A 16,687-nucleotide genomic window follows, 5' to 3' on the forward strand; every position below is an offset into this window, starting at 1 on the left:
CAAAGGGGAAGACAGTTTTGACAAAGGGGAAAAATGCCAGATGAGACATAAATTTTAAGATTTTCAAAAATCTGCTTATCACCATGAGTAGATAAAAAAATCAACCTTTAAGTTTTAGAAAATTGATTTGTGGGAAATATTAAAATTCAGCAGGGACAGAAGAACCTTATAACTGACTAAATGGGACAGATTAAATGCATCAAGTCCTATCTTATGAAACAGTTGAAATCAAAACTTCGGTAAATGCCAATGGTATTACCAGGTTACTAAATGGCATATCTGTGTATACATGTATGTATATACATATATATACGTACACATATATGTATATATACATATATATACACATACATATACATATATATTTTTTAAGAGGCCTAAAGGCAGCACTATTTAGAGGATAAGCTTCCATCAATGCAGGCCTTGATGACTAAGGCAAAAAATAGACATCTTGTTAGAGGTAGACAAGTCCAGTACTGCTCTCTTAATAAACAGAACAGAATAAATTGATTGAAATAAAATTACACAAAAAATCAAGTGCATGATTTGGAAACTCAGACACTTTGGTTACATCATTTCAAGAGATTTTTTTTCCCTCCATTTCATACTATCTGCTAAGACAAGTTACTATTTGGTGTCTACAGTATTGGCCAAAAGAATAAAATAAAATAAAAAATACTGGATTTGCCTACCACTACAAAACATTACTCTCTTACTTAAAAATTATTGAAAAAATGTCATAAATAGCTTTTCAGCTTTCTTTCCAGAAATATGGCACATTAACTGGACTAGGGATCATGGTATCCATCTTTTCCATATGTGATACATATCATTTTAACCGCTTCTAGAAAATCTAACTGTCATTTTGGCAACTGCAAATGCCCCAGTTCTTGATGCCTGAGCATCAAGAACTAGGTGATCTTTCTTGCAAAGTTGGATATCGACAGAGTAAGAACATACGGCTATTTTTAAAATCTATAATATTTACAGTATTGCACTTTACTGCACATAATTGCATTTCACTAAAATTAATGCTGCATCAGTATTATGCCTTAAAACCATATGTCCATCTTTTTATGTCAGTCATTTGTTTCTGAATTCTGTAAAACAGCAAAATGTCAATTCAAGATTCGAATATTTGTAAAATTATAAAGTCAACCTGTTCCTATGGCACAATGCATCTCAACTAGTTCCGGTAATATGGGGTCGAACTGTGCATCAGTATTGTTCCCATAATTCAAGTCACCACTAAGGGTTACAGCTTTAGCAATTCAGGTCTTTCTCCCCCCTCCCCCCACCCCTCTTCAAAGGATGTAGCCATTTGAGAGACACATTTTGTTATTGCTGCTTTTTTCTTCCTTTTCTTTTTTTTTTCTGGAAAGGAAAGTACTGCCTCTTGCCTCAGATCTGAAATTCCACATTTAAATTCAAACCAGTTCCGCTGCAGCTCTTCAATGATGGAAGATATTCATGGCAGTGAAATAATACTGTTGGCAACAAAGAAATGTCATCTTTAATGGAGACCAGCCCCAAGGATCTTTTGTTTAATATATTTTATGATCTTCAAAATGTGTTTAGTTAGACACATGCACAGGGTAGCAAAACTGACAGCAGAAGATGAGTAATGCTGATGTGATCAATTTTGCCAGGGTCAAAATCCCAAAGTCCCGATGTTCACAGATTAGTATCATTTAGGATTTTTGTTGGATCCCTCCCGCCCACCACCTACTTATCTCCCCGAAAGTCTTTGTGAGAGTTGTTTGTTTTAGTGTATTTTTTTTTTTTAAATAAGATGACTTAATTAGTAAGTACTGAGGCTGATTTCAGGCCCATCACTGCCTCCTGCTTTTAATTGTACTAAGAGCACCAAGTGCCAGAAAGAAGGAGAGATTCCAGCCTAAACTCTTCAGAACCAGCTGGGGTCCGACGTGAGTGAGGAGCCTTTGGGCTCAGAGCGTGCCCTCCGGGGACCTTGAGTCTGTCCAAGCACTCGCTGGGGTCTTCTCAAGAACACAAAGCCGACGGTTTCGGGAGAGTCCAGGCCAGGACACTAGGAATGAAGGGAGAACCAAACGGGGGCGGGGGCGAGGGAGCGCGAGGGGTCGAGTCCCGGTGCTGCTGGCGCTTGGCGGAGAAGGGGGAGGAGAAAGCGAGAGAGAGAAGAGAAGGGGCGGCGGGAGTTCCAGTCCGTTCCGTGTCACTCGTGGCGCGGGGGGTCAGAGCCCCAGGGCCTCGGCGTGTTTCCGGGCCTTGAGCCGCAGGTCGGCGATGCTCGAGTTTTTGCTGTTGCTCTTGGCAGCGGCGGCTACCACGGCGGCAGCGGAGGCTGACTCCGCCAACGAGGCGATGGGAAGCCCGAAAGGAGGCGGTGGGAACATCAGATAGGGGGCGTGGGCAGCCAGGTGGGGATGCAGGTGAGGGTGAGCGTGGGCCACGCCTTCCAGCTGCAGCTGTGCCTGGACCTGCGAGGAGGAGGGGACGGGAGAGGGGGGATTCAAAGAGGAGAAATCGTGGACAAACGGATAAGGTTAGGGGAGAGGAATTAAGCTCCCCACTCCCCACCTCCATCCCGTATTCCATCTCTTTCTCCCAGTAGGGTCCCAAGAAAAGAGAGGGACAGGGAAGAAAAGTAGAAGAATTTCGCAACTGGAAGGGGCCATCTACTTTACCCCACCCCTTTGTACACCTGAGGAAACTGAGGCCCAGGGACGAGGTCCCATGCCTCCAAATCCCTGGCCAGTACTCTCCCCATCTCGTTTCAGAGTCCAGTTGTTTGATTACAGCCGAAGATGCAGTAGAGGATGGGAAAGGATTGGTAGAATTACTGAAGGAGTTTTATCTTTTTTTTTTTTTCTCAAAAGAAGTTCTTCTGAAGAAATGTCTCAACTTAGGCAGTGAAGACGAAACTTCTCAGAGAAATGCCTTTTCTCTTCCCATGTGGAGCTCCTGCCCTCTATCAGGGGAGCAAAAAGAAACAGCCTTCCCCTCCCCCTGGAGACTGGGGTTTGCCAAGTCCCAAGGCAGAAAAAGAAAGGGTCACTGCACTCTTATAAATCTGTGTCAGACCCTGGCCAACCTCCAGGTCTCCGGCAAACACCCGTAAAAAGAAATGATGAGGCAGGCAGTGACTGATTCTTGGGGGCACGAGATGGTGAAAGGCAAAGTACACAGAATTCCCGCTTTGCTGCCTGACCTCCAAGGGTGCACTTTCATAATCCTTCTGCAGTCTTGGGGGGGGGGGGGGGGAAGGGAAGAACCAATCGTTATGTTCCAGAGAGATGCTGTCTGCTAAAAACCAAAATTTCCCTTTATTTGACCCTTTGACATTTCAACCTCATCAGTAGATGGAGATTGGCCCCAAGGCAGAATTCACTGCACCAACTCTGCTGGGTTAGTGTCCTCAGCAGACAGATTGTGAGGGGATAGGCCTGAGTCAGCAGGAGTCTGATCTTCAAATTAAAGTTTTACCAAATTTCTAAAGCTGCAACACACCATCCAAAGGCAATTAGGGAAATAGGATCCCTGTGCCCTGTTCTCCACCACATAGATTACCCCCTGGGCCAGGGAATTGGGTGCTACCTAGGTGGACACGGTAAAACATGTTCTTCTTAAGGCTGGAAATCCAGGCTCCAGGGCCAGGGCCAAGGATGGAATGCCTAAACTGGGAGGTGAATGACACGAACAATCTCGAGGTACACAAGGCGCAAAGCTAAAAACAAGAACTGGCTGCCTAAACTTAGAGGGGGAGGGAGACAGGAGGGGAGAAGAAAGGTATAATCTTATAAACCAGGGTGGAGACAAGAGAGACAGATAAAAAACAGAGACAAAGAGAAACAGAGAGAACCCAAGGTGGGGGGAGGGGGAGAATGAAGACATAGCAGTCAACTAATATTTCAAAAATGAACTGCCTACTGGCCTCGGAGCCAGCAAGTGCTAAATAGCATTTTTTTCAGGACTGTTTATTTATACCTTTCTAAAAACTCTTTAACCTTTTATAAGGGACCAATAGTCACTGTTTACTTTGGAGCCTCCTTCACCTCCACAAACACGTTGGGAGACTGATTTCAGTCTCCTTCTTTAGTATCCAAATATAAATCTCAATCCCTGCCCTCTCAAAAAAAAAAAAAAGAAAGAAAGAAAGAAAAGAAACCCTGGGCATAATTTCTACCATCTTAAATATTTCATTTTTCTTCCACCAATTCTTTTTTGCTCCAACCTAGAAGGAGAGAAAATTTTAAAAAGAGGGGGGCTCCCTTTCTCCTCTATGTCGGGACACTGGGAGCAAAGAATAAATTCCAAATAATAATAATAATAATAATTTTTGTTTGCACCTCCATCTCCTGCAGACTTATTTCCTCAAATCCCCAAATGTGAAGAGTGCGAGGGGAGGGGGGGGGGGGCAGAACTACATGGTCTATACACACAGTTCTCTCATTCTTCGACTGCTGAAAGGAGATCTCAGACCAACCACCTCGCTGTGAAAAGAGGACGCCCAATTATTCAGTATCGAATTCCCCCCCCCCCCCCCAGCTTTAAAAGACCCGTTGTGGTGTAGTTTAGGTGGGAAACCTTTTCTTTTGCTTTTTCAGCTATCTGCTTCAAAGACACCGAAGACCTTAGATTTCAACCTAATTTCCCGGTCCCAAATCCCGGGGGACAAAGATCTGTACCTCACTCTCTTCCCTTACCAATATTTTAGAGGAAGGAGAAAGATGAGGAAAGGTCCATTTCTGGTTTTGTGTCTGTGCTAAATAGATATTTCAAGCTTATTAAATGACACTGTCTTCGTTTCCCTGATGTGACTTGTTTTCTAGTTTTCTTACCCCCTAGGTTGCTTTTCCTCTGGGTTACTTGAATGGTACTAAGTCCACATTACGCAAGAGCGCACTCTGCTCTGGTTGGATCACTACGCAGTTCAGGGGACCCCCGGCACCTGCATGATTTCACTAGACCAGAAGACTTCACCTCTCTCAGGCAGCTCCGTTTAGTTTCAGAGCGAAGTCGGCCTGGCGTTAACGCAACGCTATTCTAAGTACTTTGAAGCTAAAGAATCTCTTATAAGACCTGTGCCTCTAGGAGCAGTAGCAGCAAAGACCTCATTGGTCTCCTCACTCCGTCTTCCCCATATACTTCCCTGATTTCTCCTCTGTTTGTGCCTGCAAAGGCAGCCTGGGGGAAGTGGCTCGTGGATGGGTGGAATTTTTTTTTTTATTTTTGTTGTTTTTAGTTTGGTTTAGGGGTTTTTCTTTCCCCTCCAGAGGTAACTTTTGAAGTTTTATAGCGTGATTTTAAAACGTGCCAACTTTTATATAAATGCCACTTGTAAAAAGTGTCTCACTTCCTTTCTTTAGACGGCAAATTGAGAAGTGAGAAGAGGGGGTAACTGGAGGAAAGAGAAGGAAACAGTGAAAGGAAAGGGAGAGAAAGCAATGAGGCAAAGGTTTAAAAGGAAGAAAAACGAACTACCTGTTGGAAAGGCATCCTCAGGGCTCCCATATTAACGTAAGGGGCTACCCTGCAGGCGTCTAAGTGGCTTGCAGTTCCCAAAATAACGCCTGGGGGAAAAAATGATAGATTCCAGGTCAGCAGCTTCCATCTTCCAGGATTCTTTACCCCTTCTCTCTGGACACATCGATCCCATCACCCCCTCCTTGCCCTTGTTATCCCCGAGCCCTTAAACCCTCAATCCCGAAGCTGAAAGACCTGGTACTCCTAAACCAACCTCCATCACCCACCTTTGTGCATCTGATTCTCTTGCTTTCGGCATTTAGCTCTTCGATTCTGGAACCAGACCTGCAGAAAAGAAACAGGTTTTGAGGTCAAGGGGACAGGGCAGAACAAAGTGAAGAGAGGAGACATCCCCGCACACACGCACGCACGCACACGCACACGCTGAGCGAATGAATGGCTTAACTCTGGAGGTTTATCACCCCTTGGTTTCAAAGAGTTGTACTCTGACTCCAGTCAATCTCAAATCTGTTACCTTTGTCTGGGGACTCTTCCCCCAATTTACTACGTGCCATTGGCTGCTTTCTTTTTTTCTTTATTACAAAAAGACATTGACCTTGATACTTAAAAAAAAAAAAATAAAGTAAAATAGACGGGGAAAGAAGGGATGACCTTCAGAAAGGTTTATTTGGTTCTGATAACTTCTCCAGACCAGAAAAGTTAAAGTCTTTGGTATCAAGGAATGAGAAGAGAACAGCCTGTGCGATATCACAAGAGAAAACAGAGATTACTCAGGGCCAAATCCCATCCAACAAACTTCACTTTCTAACTTTACCTACAGCTTGGCTGTCACCTCTTAGTGTCCAACTCAAGCTTTAAGGATTCCATTTAAGATGAGGTAGGGATTTGAACGCGAGTACAAACAGCAGCAGAGCAACCCGAGAGCCAAATAAATGGGGGGGGGGGGGGCGGGGAGAGGCACGAATTCCCCTTCAGTGCTCAACAATGGTCTAAAGCTCTTCCGATGACTTTTTGATACACTCCTTTAAAAAACATAACAAACTTCATCCAAGTTAGATTTCAGGAGTCATTATGGAAACAAGAGGAAAATGTCAGTGATCCAATAAAAGTTGGTCTCATTCCAATAACCAAAAATACTTCAAAAAAAAAAAAAACCACTCACTTTCGATTGCCTTTTTATTTAATCTGTTTCACATCAGCTTAATCCATATCAAACGGTTGCCCTTTAAAAAAAATTCCCCCTATACTTGTAGTTCTATAAGAGAAAGGCGTAGGGTTTGGGAAAGATGGTTAATTTTGTAAATCTGATCTAAAGATTTGGGAATGATTTCTCTTATCTTTATTCCCCTATCCCGCATCTCCCACTGCCCCACCCCTCCTCTCACAAAGCTCAGGGTTGTGGACAAACATTAACTTCTATCGCTGATAAAATCTGAAGTTAAATAAACACCTCCAACCTTTGATGTTCTTACACTTGCCAAGCGATCACACGGTTAATTAATACTAACTGCACTTCCTACAGCAGCTTTCCCCTCCAAGCTTTCTTCAATTGCCTTAATGATGGTCATTTACAACGGAGTAATTAGTGCAAAGAAAGGCTTCCGAAGGCATTAATTACCCAGGGTACTTCAGTGCCTTGCTGGGCTGAAAGTGCTCTTTCTGCCCTCCCTTTCTGAACAGCCGGAACACTAACTGATCTCCCGAATAACACTAAGCCGTCTCCATCTCAGTTAAACCTCAGCAAATCTTGAACTATTTAGAAGACTCTGGAGTCTGAGTAAAAACAGTAACCTGAACTTTTTATTCGTTGGACTTTTATACGGTTGTCCCAATCTACAGTGAGGCGTGTGCCTTGGAAGGACCTACCGGCTAGTCTGAACACGGTAGAGTCTTTCTCCCCCTAGGGTTCTATAAACTACAAGGAAAGTTTTATCATGATGCCTAAGAACTACACCCCAAATGTTTTCATCCTGTTGCACATCATGCATCTTTACAAAATGTGTTTTTATTTTTAGTTTCCCTTTTCTAGGTGATTATTATATGAAATTCGTCCTCAGCTAATACGTTTTTCATGAGCTTAGGAATGGGGGGTGGGGGTAGGGAGAAACAACATTTGAACAACTTCTGCAATTTTCAAAAACAGGGCCATATTTAAACCTAGAAGGCAAAGCTCACTTTCCCATCAGCCAAAGGAAAAAAAAAAATAAGATTATGGGAAATAAAAGTGATGAATTAGCCACTGCGTTAAGCGATAATAAATCAGGCTTGGTGTGATTCACGATCAATTCCAATTAGTCATGAATATGCTAAGTAAAGCACAGTACACTGGTTTAGACAGTTATTTCTTCATTAAGGACCACTCAGTGATTTCTTTCACAAATGCTCTAATCTGATTTCCTTTTGATTTCCATTAGAGACAGTGAATAATGACATTTAATTTAGCCCTGCACCATAAACCCAAAGATATTTGTTGTAATTGAATTACCGCCTGCTCCTCACTATGGTCTCATAACTTTCAATTATAACCCTGACAGCTGGGTGATATGAGTTTCCAGTACAACACTAAAAATAAAAGGTTAATAAGGACCAGCTACCATAGGAGCCTCAATTTATTTACAGCAAATTTCCACACTAAATTGAAACTATATCCTTTAACAACAAGGGACAGGCTGTACAGAAAAGGATTATAAAACAATTCAGATAGTATTAAAATCTAGCTCTTTTTTTTCCTTCCATCACTGTTTTCTGCCCTCCCCTTAGCCCCCCAACTATTTCAACACTTGACATATATATTTCAATTAAAGAATGTTATGAGTCCTTTCTGCCTTTTCCTCTTCTTTATTATGTGATTCTTCTATGATCAACTTACAACAATTATTCTTTTATATTTCTATGTATTTTTCATTTACAGTAGTTAATTTTAAATTCACACTTGAATCAATAGCTACACATTCCCCCCTCCCTCCCCTTCTTTTTATTTTAGGGTTTCCCAAGACCTGTAAAGACTTGAGGAACCAATTTTCTGTAACTATGAACATCCTGTTAAGGTTCTACTCAGTAATAAACTACTGAAAGAAGGAGTGTAGAATTAAATTACAAGTAATTTATTTTTATAGAAACAGTACATCAAGGCCTGGAAGATATTACAGATCCCAAGCAGAAGATACTGGGAGATGACATAAAAGTTGATGTCCCCTTCAGCAAAAGTTTAATCTTTTCATTAATTTATATGGTGCTGTTAGATCAATCTTTCCTGAGAATATAGGCCAGCATATATGCCCCATCCCTCAGCCTTTTCTCTCCCTCCCACCCCTTGCACTATTCTGAAAAGGTCCCTTTCTAGGACATATAGTCTACAAGGGATCTTTTCCCTACTTGTTTTTATACAGAAGGATTATTTTAACCACCGCTGAGAAAAGCTAGCAGCACTAGCTCAGAAAAGTGCCTGAAGGAACGATTTATTTAAGCTGGATATGCCACTTATGCAGATAACTCTTAAAAAGATGGGAGGGAGGATGGGCTAGAATGAGACTGGGAAGGGACACAAGACTTCTTTTGGGAGATATTCAATTTTTTAGTTGCTACTTATAAGGGCATCTTATTTTCTTCCCAAAAGTGAAGTGGAAGATCTTATTTGAATTTAAGGGATAAATATCATACTGTAGATTGAACAGATACTCTTGGAAAGTTCCTTTGCCCCTTCTGAGTCCTACAACATAGACTGATCTGATTTAATTTCCTTTTATTTGAAACTTGTCCCCAGGTTTTGTATGCTTTCCTTTGGCCCCCTTTCTTCCCCATCCTTCAGTTTTCCCTCAGGAAAAATGAGAGACAAAGTGAAAAGCAGATTTTAGCCTTCAAGGAGCAACAATTCAAATAAAGTGCATTCAAAATCAGAACCGTCTTTTCCTAAATTAAACAATGCAAAAAATATTCAATGTGCTGGAGAAAATGTAACATAAACGATACTGTGATAAGTATGTGTACAAAAACATACATATATTTCTTCCGTACACCAGATGGGGTGGTATGAATTCATGCGTCTGCTCTGGGAGTCAGATGGGGACCCTTCTACTCCCCACCCCAACTCTGAATAATCTGGTCCCAAAGAGACCAGACAGGCTAGCCTTTCAATATGCCAAGTATTTTCTGCTTACTCCATGACACCCCTGTGGAGTGGATAAGGGGAGAGAAGAAGAAAGGAGGAGAGACAGAGAGAGAGAGACAGAGAAAGAGACAGAGAGACAGAGAAAGAAACAGAGAGACAGAGGGGGGAGAGGGAGAGACAGAGACAGAGACAGAGGGGGAGAGAGAGAGAGAGACAGAGAGAGAGACAGAGGGAGAGTTAGAAGAAGAAGTTGTGCGGTAAAAGAAAGCATAACTGAATTCTTAGTAGTCAAAACAGTGAAAGGAGGATGAGTGAGTGTCAGCTCTGTCTTATCCTGAATAAGTATTCATTTACACATTATTTCTCCTCACCCCAGCCCACTCCTTCATGTTGTATTCTGCCTCCAAAATTCAGGCCAAACATTAGCACAACACAAAGCAAACCAGGAGAGCAAGAAGAAAAGGATAAAATAATAGATTAGATAGATAGATAGATAGATAGATAGATAGACAGATAGACAGACAGATAGATGATAGATAGATAGATATAGAGACAGACAGACACAGAAACATCCCAGATCATAGCTTCCAAAGTCCTGACCCTTCTATATCCAGAGAGGGTGAATGGACTAGGGACTGACAAGAGGAAGAGATCTCTAAGCTGTTGGAAAGCAGCCCAGATGAGAAAGCATTCCCTGAAACCCGTATGACTTACCTGCACCCTAGCTTCAGAGAGTCCCAACCTCTGGCTCAGCTCCTCCCTCATAAAGGCATCTGGATAGTGAGTCTCATCAAAAAGTCTTTCCAACTCATTCAATTGCTCTAAGGTGAAATTGGTTCGGCTTCTTCTCTGCTTCAGCTTGGTCTGTCCATCCTCATCTTCAGATTTCACATCTTCTCTCTTTTCTTTGCACTCGTAGATCCCTGCCAGAAGGGAGGTGGGGGAGGGGGAATATAAAGCTTTTTTTTTCCCCTCAATGTTTCAAAAAGTTCTTTCTCTCTGGAAACATCCCCCACCACTACCACCACCACCGTTGCACCACTCTCCTGCTCATTATTACACCTATTCTATTTATTCTCCAAATTCCTAATTTTTTTTTTCCTGAAAGAACCAGAGAGGGAGGAGGAAGAGGGAGGTAGACTTTGTCTACAAAAGTGGGTTACTAAGGCAGTTATCTAAAACTTATTAGGAACTGAAAAGAGTCATGTAGGTTGTTTAGTGCAGTCCCCTCACTTTACAGACAAGGAAATGGAAACTCAGAGAGATGAAATGATTTGCACACAACTAATATGTCATGCAAGGGGGGGGGGGGGAGAAGAGATGACAGTTTTGCAATGATCTGTATGTTATAGACAAAAGTCTTTGCTTTAAATACTTTTATCATTTCTTAATTATCCATTTTGCAATTATAAATTATAAAATCAGCTAAGATATGTGTATGCACATACGTGTGTTTTGCATAGAATTTTCCATAGCCAGTGTGTCATGGAGGATGCATCAGAAAGCCCTGGATTCAAGTCTCACCTCACACATCCACTGAGAAAATCACTTAATTTCTCAGTCCTCCCATCAAACTCTAAGACTCTAAGTGGCAGAGAAGATACCTCTTTGCACTAGTACAGGGATTCCCTCCCAAACAGCTCCCTACGCTCAGAAAATCACAATTCAGTGAAAAATAAACATATATAATTTAAAGGAGGATAGAGTGATACCCAAAATTTTCCAAGGCAGTCTTAACTTCTTCCTAACTCAGAGAAAAGGTGGTGGCAGTCAAGGGTCCAAGACCTATAAGCCTACAGCAATGAAGGGGGAAAACATAACAATTTGGGAAGAGCATCTGCAACCAATTGCAACCTAAAAAAAATATAGACATGCATAGACTCACAGACACTAAACTGAGATCCTCACCTTTGGGGGATGCTGAGAGCTATTTATTTAGTGTACTCACTGAATTTACCTTTCTATAGGGCTCTAAACTATTTTAAAGAATTCTTACACAGAAATCTCTAAAGGAGTAACATTTCCCCCTCCATTGATCTTTGAGTTGGTGATGTAAATTTTGCTTTGGTTTGGTTTTCTCTCCTCTCATATATTCCCCTCATATATCAGTGTACCTAGAAATACACTTCCCTGTATCAAAAAACAAAAACAAAAAAACCTGTATATTCTTATCTGTTAGTAGAGAATCAAGAACTGAGTAACTTTTCCGTACATATGCATTTTCCTTGGGATTTATTCCCCATCCCCTGTAAAATCCATTGTACAAGTCTCAAAAGCACATCAGACTGACTTTTAAAATACAAGGAAAAAGCACCACGTGAGAAGAATGCCAGCTCTATACACAATTGTGTAATAAGTATGTAATAACTTTTCTCTCCTAAATCTTAAGTCTGATGACAGGGTGCCCCATTTCATTAAGAAAATGTCCACTAAAACAATGAGTTAGAAGCCAGGAGCAAAAAAGAGTCATCCGTTTGCTTCCAACTGAGGATCCCCATGATTGTATTTGATTTGAGAGGAGGATAATCCCAGCAGCTTCAGAAGGCCAAGTCTCTCACCCGCGGCACTAAGTTCCACTCTTTTCTAGAAAGCATTAAAAATTTGGGAAAAATTGGACTAGAGGAGTCCTCGAGGGACTCCAATATACAATCTCTCCAAGGAAAAGAAAAATATGAGAACATAGGCGCACACACACACACACACACACACACACACACACATATGCACAGATTTGGTTGATGCCTTTCCCTGGAATTTCTCTAAGTTCTTTTCATGGGAATTGATCTTGAATGATCAATGAAAAATCTCAGAGGAACCTCTTTAAAGGATTACATTTTTAAACAATATAACATTCTTTATCAATAATAATGGCAACAATGTTCCTGGGGATGTGAGGGTGGAGTGAGAGGGCTCCTGGGAGTTATTCTTGTTTCAGTTTTGATTTCAATAATTTTAGAACCCCAAAATGTCAGACTCAGCAGGAAAATTCAGCTTCAAATGTCATCAAGGACCCTAACATGAGCTTTTCAGAAAACCAATCCCGTCTGCACCAAGGCTTGAAAACCTAGGACATCCCAGAACCTGTCCCAGTCCAGCTGTACCCTGGATCCCAAGACTTTTTCACTCAATTGAATTATGCAAATAAAAGGGTGTTCTTCACCCACCACTCTTGAAATTAATTATGGAAATGATCCTTCCTTCTTTCCTTCCTTCCTTGCTTGCTTCCTTCCTTCCTCACTTGTTCATTTCCTTCTTTCCTTTCTTTAAATTGGTGCTTGAGCCTACCCAGTTAATTCTGAAATTTGCTTTGCTGCTTGTTGTCTGGCAGCTAGGAAGGAGATAGGCTGGAAGAAGGGGATAATCAATTGGCCAATTCCTTCTGCAGAATCACTGGGGAATGATTGGGAAGAACGACCAATATAAAGATTTGAAATTAGAATTAACTCCTTGATGAATTTAAATAGCCAGTCATGTCTCCATTAAAGAAAACTCCTCTGTTTATTAATTCAAATTGATCTGTGTCTATATAGGGAAATATAGTCATGTATGTTCCTCTTATCAATAGTTGGCAGTCCCTATTTTCTATAATTCCAAGACACAGGAAGTGACAAAATAAAGGCTTTAGAAAGGTACACAGATCTTTTAAATGGTTTGGAAACTTTGGGGATTCACTTTGTTATTTAAATAAATAGAAACCAAATTGTCTTGATGACAATACATCTCACAGAAGACATAGCTACAAACCTCACTTTTTTTCCCTTTAAGCAGAGAAATACAAATAAATGGATTTATCCTCTGCTTCTTTTCTTTTTGAAATTTAGAACCAACCTATAAATAGAAGTTTGAAAGGGCTACTGTTCAAAAATTTCTCAGAATTTATCTTTGTGATTTAAAAAACATAAAAATGGTCCATTCTTTAGGAACACACCTGTTTAGTTCAAAAGACATTTTCTCAAACTTGTAATTTTTTTTCCAGTTTAGAAACCTTTTTCTCCCTCCACCCTTCAGAACAGCATTTTCTGAATAGATAAGATTAGAGAAAGTAAAGGTGAAACTAGTTTGACCAAGGTGTCTTGCAAGGTGAAAAATAACAGGACTGAGATGCCCTGGATCTGACAAATTTAAGGTTTGACAAGATTATTTGATTCCATTATTTTAGCTTCTTCGGGCCCAATGAGTTCACTCAAATACACAGGGAACACATCCAAACTGCTGAAATCCCCTTAAATCAGCCACCTGCATTTAATGCAGCCTAGTCTTTTCCGAGGAGTCTTAAAGATCTAAATTTCCAAAGTGAAAGCCTCCGGGTCCAAGGTAGAAAGTTTTCTACTAGAAAAAAGAGCATCCTGAAGTCCAGCAAAGCGGAAGACCAGATCTTACGAGTTTGTTTGTTTTTTATCTTCCCAAGCTAAATAATGTATCCTACATCTCTTAGCTATCTAGAATGTACACGGAGAGTTTAAGAAAAATTGTTATTGTGGCTACGGATCTAGCACACTTAGGAAGTGTGCGTGCACCTTATGTGTTTCTATGTATATGTTAGGCTAAACGCACAGGAGTGTACTCCCAGGATACAAACACGCACACAAGCAGACACAGACCCCAGACTCAACCACGAACTGACCACCCCACCGTAAATGGAATTTTTATGTCAGATAAACCGTTGCTCTTCATTCCGCAACTACAAAGTTTTGATTTTAAGTGTCAAATGAAAAGCCCATTAAAAAAAAATCAAATCTACATTTTTCTACTCTCATTCGCCTTCCCTGTTTTTTCCTTGTTTCTCTCCCCCCTTTCCCTGTCTCCATCACTCCTGTCTCATAGTCTCCCTCTCCCTCTTTCATTTCTTCCTTTCAAAAAAAAAAAAAAAAAGACGTGCAATTGATTGGCTTGTTCTTTCAGCGGGAGCCGCGGATTTAAATTAATAGAGTTTAACATCTAATTTAAAGCAATCTGTGGAGCTCCGGGGCCTCCCCGCCCGTGGAAAGAGGGGAAGGAGAGCACTAGAAGCAGGCTTCCCGAAGAGACGCGGGCGGCAGGGGGTCCGGTGGCGCGGGCTCTGGCTCGCTCGCTTACCTTCCGCAGCCCTGCCCGTGCTGAACTCCTTCAGTTTGTCCTTGTCACTCTCTACATGGTCTTTGAAAAGATGCACTGGGCAATGGTTGCTGCTCTCGGTAATGTCCTGAAGGTTAGAATCAGAGTTTCCCAGCTCCCGAGATCGAGCCAACCCACTCTCCAAAACTTCCCTGTATGTGATAGTCTCCTTCTTGCTGCCGCTGCTGCCGCCGCTGCTGCTACCCTCTTTGCTTTTCTGGTCAAAAGATTTCGATACAAAAGCTGTAAGTTCTTCCATGGCTGCCCGATGATCTTATCCACAGAGATCCACTTGTTTTCAGTAGGAGATCTGGCTGTACTCTGCACGCTTTTTTTGCACGTAGAAGATGGGCTGTATAGGGTTAGATCACTCCTGCTGTTATTTATGCCTTCAATTTGAGATCACACTATTTATACATGGCTACCTCAGCCCAACCCCCAGCTCTCCCTGTCTCCAGCAATTACTGACTACTCCACAGTCGCAGGCGGACTCTTAGCAGCTATCTCTCCCCCACCTCCAGTCCGGCAATTGGCTTTCTTTTCATTTCATCACTGTTTGGCATCTTTGCACCTTGGTGAAGGGGGGTAAAGATCAAAATTTTTAACAGGGAGAGCGAGAGCGAACCAAACAGGTATCTGCATTCTATAAATGGGTTGCAGAAATGAAAGTCATTGGAAGACTTTATTGATTGTAAGGAGGTCCTTGCTAGCCAGCACTGTGAGTAAAACGTATCTAGTTAATAGAATACGTCTTTCAGAATGTCTTCTTGCGATGTAATTTATAGATGCCGAGGGAGCAAGGAAAAGGATGCTCAAGAAAAGAGATAATTAATAAAAAGTTGGAAATGAGGATTTTATTGCGATCCTGACGATCCGGCGTGGTTTGTGGTGTGTGTGTGTGTCTGTGTGTCTGTGTGTCTGTGTGTCTGTGTGTGTGTTGTGAGGGCGGGGGATGTTTAATTGTCAAATTGGTCAATGACCAAAATATGGTGGAAAGGGAGCACCAATTTCTAAATGAACCTTGATTATCGGTTATGAAACTTTCTGAGACTCTGAGGTCCCGATTGCTGTACCTCTAAGCAGAGTCATCTAAGAAGCATTGCAAGCATTACTGAATCTGGTTTGTGGCTACTGTGTTCTCACCCAGAGACGTTGCCTGGGAAATTTAAGATTTTAAAATGTGTTTTAATAACATTGTATCGCAAACCAAGTCTGCTGGATCTTACTGAGGACTGTTTTGTAAACATGCGCCCATTGGCAAAGATCGAATGGTTTTATGTGTATAGATTTTAAGTAAGTCGAACAGATGCTGTCATCTCTAGGACAAGGTTGTCACTAATTCGTCTGTGTAGTTTATTGTGGGGTAGCAGTCTTTTGGCTTTGCCACGATTCTCTTTTCTGCTTGTGATTTTTCCACCATGTGCTTTGGGATAACCCCTTGTCTAAAATGAAACGTGAAATTAATTTTCAAATCCTGGAAACCAAGTATGTCATTCTATACTGCAAAATTCCATCTGCAAATAAAGTTGAATTCTCTCTCCCTCCCTCCTTTTCTCTTTCTCTTCCCCTCCCCCTTTGGAGTTGAGACAAAGGCTTTTCACATTGGAGGGAATTTTGCGGTTATCGATGGGAGCTCATTTTGCATTTTCTTATGTCAATTCCTCGTCTACAGCATTAGTTAATCAGACCACATAATCATGCCCCCACCCCCCACCCCCCTCGGCTCTGTGAATTTTATCCAAATGAGGTCTCCCAGCCCGAGCCAGGGACTATTGTTTCCTTACCAGGAAAGTGCGCGATCACTCCGGGAATTCGCGGAGCTCCACTATCATCAGACTAACGATGTCTGATGCACTCGGAGGTACTCGCCCCTCCTGAGTGTATACACCTGCACAGGAGGAAAAGGGGAATTCGAGGAAACAATTAATAAGCCTTCCTCGGCTCCCGCCCTCACCCCCTAAGGAGCAATGCTCGGGCGTAGAATTCTTAAAGTTCTCTCGAGGTAATACCGGGCTA

General features: G+C 41.8%; 1 protein-coding gene across 1 annotated transcript; it reads right to left on the minus strand.

The window, feature by feature from the left end:
• Positions 1-1,697: 1,697 nt before the first annotated feature.
• SHOX (SHOX homeobox) lies at positions 1,698-15,330 on the minus strand. Its single transcript, XM_072614515.1, has 5 exons — positions 14,654-15,330; positions 10,292-10,500; positions 5,736-5,793; positions 5,467-5,555; positions 1,698-2,462 (listed from the first exon to the last, which is right to left on the minus strand). The coding sequence occupies exons 1-5, from the start codon at positions 14,928-14,930 to the stop codon at positions 2,217-2,219; spliced, it is 879 nt and encodes a 292-aa protein (XP_072470616.1). The 5' UTR covers positions 14,931-15,330; the 3' UTR covers positions 1,698-2,216.
• Positions 15,331-16,687: the final 1,357 nt, after the last annotated feature.

Source organism: Notamacropus eugenii, chromosome 5 (assembly GCF_028372415.1).
Source record: "Notamacropus eugenii isolate mMacEug1 chromosome 5, mMacEug1.pri_v2, whole genome shotgun sequence".
NCBI classification, from domain to species: Eukaryota; Metazoa; Chordata; class Mammalia; order Diprotodontia; family Macropodidae; genus Notamacropus; species Notamacropus eugenii.

Bases quoted from the DNA above. Each gene is read 5' to 3' on its own strand.
- SHOX (XM_072614515.1), bottom strand. From the start codon at position 14,930: ATGGAAGAACTTACAGCTTTTGTATCGAAATCTTTTGACCAGAAAAGC. The intron at 5,794-10,291 runs GTAAGTCATACG...TCTTTTCTGCAG, and splicing joins TCTCTGAAGCTAGGGTGCAG to GTCTGGTTCCAGAATCGAAG. The intron at 2,463-5,466 runs GTAGTTCGTTTT...TCCTCCTCGCAG, and splicing joins TGAGGATGCCTTTCCAACAG to GTCCAGGCACAGCTGCAGCT.